The sequence below is a fragment of the Salvelinus namaycush genome, chromosome 11 (genome assembly GCF_016432855.1).
Source record: "Salvelinus namaycush isolate Seneca chromosome 11, SaNama_1.0, whole genome shotgun sequence".
In the NCBI taxonomy this organism is placed as follows: domain Eukaryota; kingdom Metazoa; phylum Chordata; class Actinopteri; order Salmoniformes; family Salmonidae; genus Salvelinus; species Salvelinus namaycush.
Window position 1 is genome coordinate 20,181,882 of NC_052317.1, and position 3,308 is coordinate 20,185,189.

At 36.6% G+C, this 3,308-nt stretch overlaps 1 protein-coding gene across 4 annotated transcripts; it reads left to right on the forward strand.

Annotated features, from left to right (window-relative positions):
* Nucleotides 1-238: 238 nt before the first annotated feature.
* LOC120055551 (protein transport protein Sec61 subunit gamma-like) lies at nt 239-2,294 on the forward strand. 4 transcript variants are annotated; one of them, XM_039003421.1, is made up of 4 exons: nt 239-418; nt 1,378-1,489; nt 1,910-2,012; nt 2,151-2,294. In XM_039003421.1, exons 1-4 carry the CDS (start codon nt 254-256, stop codon nt 2,158-2,160), a joined length of 390 nt encoding a protein of 129 aa, XP_038859349.1. In that variant the 5' UTR covers nt 239-253; the 3' UTR covers nt 2,161-2,294. The 4 variants fall into 4 exon arrangements, with proteins under 4 accessions (XP_038859349.1, XP_038859351.1, XP_038859350.1 ...); XM_039003423.1 differs by having other exon boundaries at nt 307-418; nt 1,375-1,489; XM_039003422.1 differs by lacking the exon at nt 239-418 and adding an exon at nt 856-983 and having other exon boundaries at nt 1,375-1,489.
* Nucleotides 2,295-3,308: the final 1,014 nt, after the last annotated feature.

The window sequence follows — 3,308 nt, forward strand, 5'->3', positions numbered from 1 at the left end:
GTTGATTAAAAAATATCCTATCTGGACAGGAGGGGATTTTAATTGTATTCACACAAACTGCTTACCACAATAAAATTATTGTTTTTAAACGGTTAATAATGCCCTTTCTTCTTTTTGAGCATTATGTTCACAGATATAGGCTACATCATTAAGACATTCGACATTATCACGGGCACCGGTGGGGCAATTTTAAACCACACCCTTCGCTTGCTATTATTGTGGCAGAGATTGCATCCGGGTTATCTGTGAGCGCATGCGTATTAGTGCGGAAGATCAATCTCCCTCACCCGGCTTGGTAAACACATATTGGTGGCCAAAAATCAGGGATACAATTTCTCCAAAAAAATCGTTCTCCCACTGGGGCAGAATCATCTCGGTTGGTGAGGCTCGGGAGACTTCACCACACCTGTCGCAGCAGGTACAATAGGCTTAATCATCCTCACTCTCGTCAGGTTCGATTACTGAGCATTCACTAGCAACCGACTCCATTTTGAGATTATCAGGGGAGCATGTAGCCTAACCATTCCTAGGCATTAACGTTAGTTTATTCATAATAAGTACTGTTTTGTAGCCCAGTCAAGAGACGAAGGTTTATACCAAAACAATTGGTTGTCGCAAGTTACCACAACCACAAGGTCATAAACCCCGACTATTTAAACAATTTATTTTTAAAATCCGATTTAAACCTTATGCCTACTCCTAACCTTAAGACCAAAAGGCTACGTTTTGTTTTTAGAATATTTTTGTTACGATATAGCCAATGTAGACTTTGTGGCTGTGGCAACTAGTGACAACCAAAAACTGTTTACTTGGCGCCATATTTCCTGTCTGCGTGCGTCAAGAAGACGCGTCATCCTTCCTAATCCCATCCGGGTTAACTCTTTGCGCATGCGCATTTACACGAAGTCGACGTCAGCTTTCGAGTTAGAACATACGTGTCTTTACACAGAGCAGTCACAAAAATAAGTATTCAGAAAACTCCGGTAAGTCAACTAGAATTGCCCTATCAGATTCATTTACGGATGTATTTTTGTTCTGTTAATAGTGTTATTTTAAAGTTGCATCAAGTCGCGCATTGTAATATCTTTACCTTGTCTTAAGAACAGTCGTTACAATGTTATGTAACTTTAATTGGCAGAGTAGCACTATCAGCTACAATGTAACATGAGTATTACATTGTCTTCACGAAATGTTAAACATTGTTACAAAACAGTGTTTTGAAACATTTACCCAAGCCTGAAGTTTAGGGGACTGGAGGGTTACACTGGTGTAATAGGCTACCTAAAACACATTTTTAAAAACGTATACTGTATTATATGTATATAGGCTGCTAAGTAAACATTAATTTATACATTCTATTTATTGTTCCCCCAGTAGGACAAAAAACTTTTCAACATGGACCAGGTAATGCAATTTGTGGAGCCCAGTCGGCAGTTTGTGAAGGACTCGATAAGGCTTGTGAAGAGGTGTACCAAGCCAGACAGAAAAGGTAATCTATCCTATATCATAGATATCCTTATAATGAATTGACCCCTCCATGATTGGCTGTTGTAATGGGCTGATATCTTACTCAAACACTGTACCCTTGTACAGGAAATGAAATGTAGTTACCTTTGAGGTATTCTCACAAGCCTCTCACTAGCATGATGTGTCAGTATAGATGCATTGAACTGCATATATTTCTCTGTATTATAGATCATTATCACTCTTTCTTTTCTGCTTTATTAATCAGTTGACTGTCCAAATTCATATATTGTTTACAATAACAATATTGTACATTTATTGTATTTATTTAATGATTTGTTAGCATCTGGTTGACCTAACTTTGTAATGTAGCAGCTATCTGAATTTGGCCATGCAAAATCGGATTAAACTTTGTTTGATTAAACTTTGTTCTTTCTAATTTCAGAATTCTCAAAGATTGCCATGGCCACAGCGATAGGTTTTGCTATCATGGGCTTCATTGGTTTCTTCGTCAAACTTATCCACATCCCAATCAACAACATCATTGTGTAAGTATTAATCGATAATAGCCTAGTATTACTGTTAATCAACCACTGCACAATGATGATAGATGGCAGTGTTCCTCAATGGAGATTGCTTTTTATATGAATTACTTTGCAATTAATTCATATAATTTTGTCTTGCAGTGGTGGTTGAATATCTCTCCTGGCTGACTGACTACCTGCAACTGGACATGGGATTAAAGTGTTAACATTTTTATATATATTATAATTATATTCAGTTCATATTTGTTTGCTTTGTAAATAAATTTGGATTAATAAGAGATTGAATCATCTCATGTGTTTATTTTCTCTAAATCACAGAAAATATTAACTCCAATCTAGGGCGTTGGCATTGGGCATATTGTTTTGATTAACACATTATTTGTTATATTTCCTGTAAGGAATGACTGATACTGTCTTCCATGACTGATCTGATTCTGAATGGACTGATTAAATAAAGTTAATTATCTTCTGTTTTCCATTTAATCTCCATGTTATTTAGGGAAGAGTTATTCAGGCTCAGTTTGTTTTGCACAACTTCATATCATAGTCAGATAAGATAAGCTTGCAGAGCTTCTGCTGCACTTAACCTTTCTCCATTTACTATGTTCACTTGTGTAGCCCTTGTTCCCTTATAAGGCTAGCAGAAAACATGACTTCCCTGTACAATGCAGAATCTTGAGAATCAGTGAGTATCTCTAGGGAATTCTAAAGGAGTATTATGTGAGCCTGTGTGTTCCACATTCTATGGCTTAGATTTTCCTCCCCTTTTACTGCTATAAATAATGCAACACACATGAGGAAAACAAGTAGAGCTTTATATTTATAGGCAGAAGGAAATTAATTTGTAACGTGGTGTGAAAAGGTTCAAAGCCCAGTGTGAGTGAAAATATATATTTTTTTTTACCAGAAGGGAAACCTGTATGGATTACATTTTGAAGGGGTGAGTAAAATCGTAAGCTTCATGTAATGAAAATCATCTCCAAGTATGAATCATTGATGCTAAGGTTGCATTGTCAGTCACATCGCCATAGTGGTGTTTCAGAGCAATGATGTGGAAAAGACCAATATATAATATCCCCATCAAATAAAATGCCATTAGATTTCTATTCAGATTAGGTCATACAAGTGGTTAACAGAGGCACAGGGAAGAGACAATCACACTTCGAAGATTAACATTCATCCATTCACTACCACAGTAGGTGTACTTTACATATTAGGTTTGTTCCAGTGAGACAGACAAACTACATCCGGCACTTTTAATTTCCTAACATTTGAACACAAAGGACTTCTCTAGTCATA

Excerpts from the sequence above, each read along its gene's own strand:
- LOC120055551 (XM_039003421.1), top strand. The coding sequence starts at position 254 with ATGCGTATTAGTGCGGAAGATCAATCTCCCTCACCCGGCTTGGTAAAC. Across the intron at positions 419-1,377 it reads CACCACACCTGTCGCAGCAG|GACAAAAAACTTTTCAACAT; the intron begins GTACAATAGGCT and ends TTCCCCCAGTAG. Across the intron at positions 1,490-1,909 it reads TACCAAGCCAGACAGAAAAG|AATTCTCAAAGATTGCCATG; the intron begins GTAATCTATCCT and ends TTCTAATTTCAG.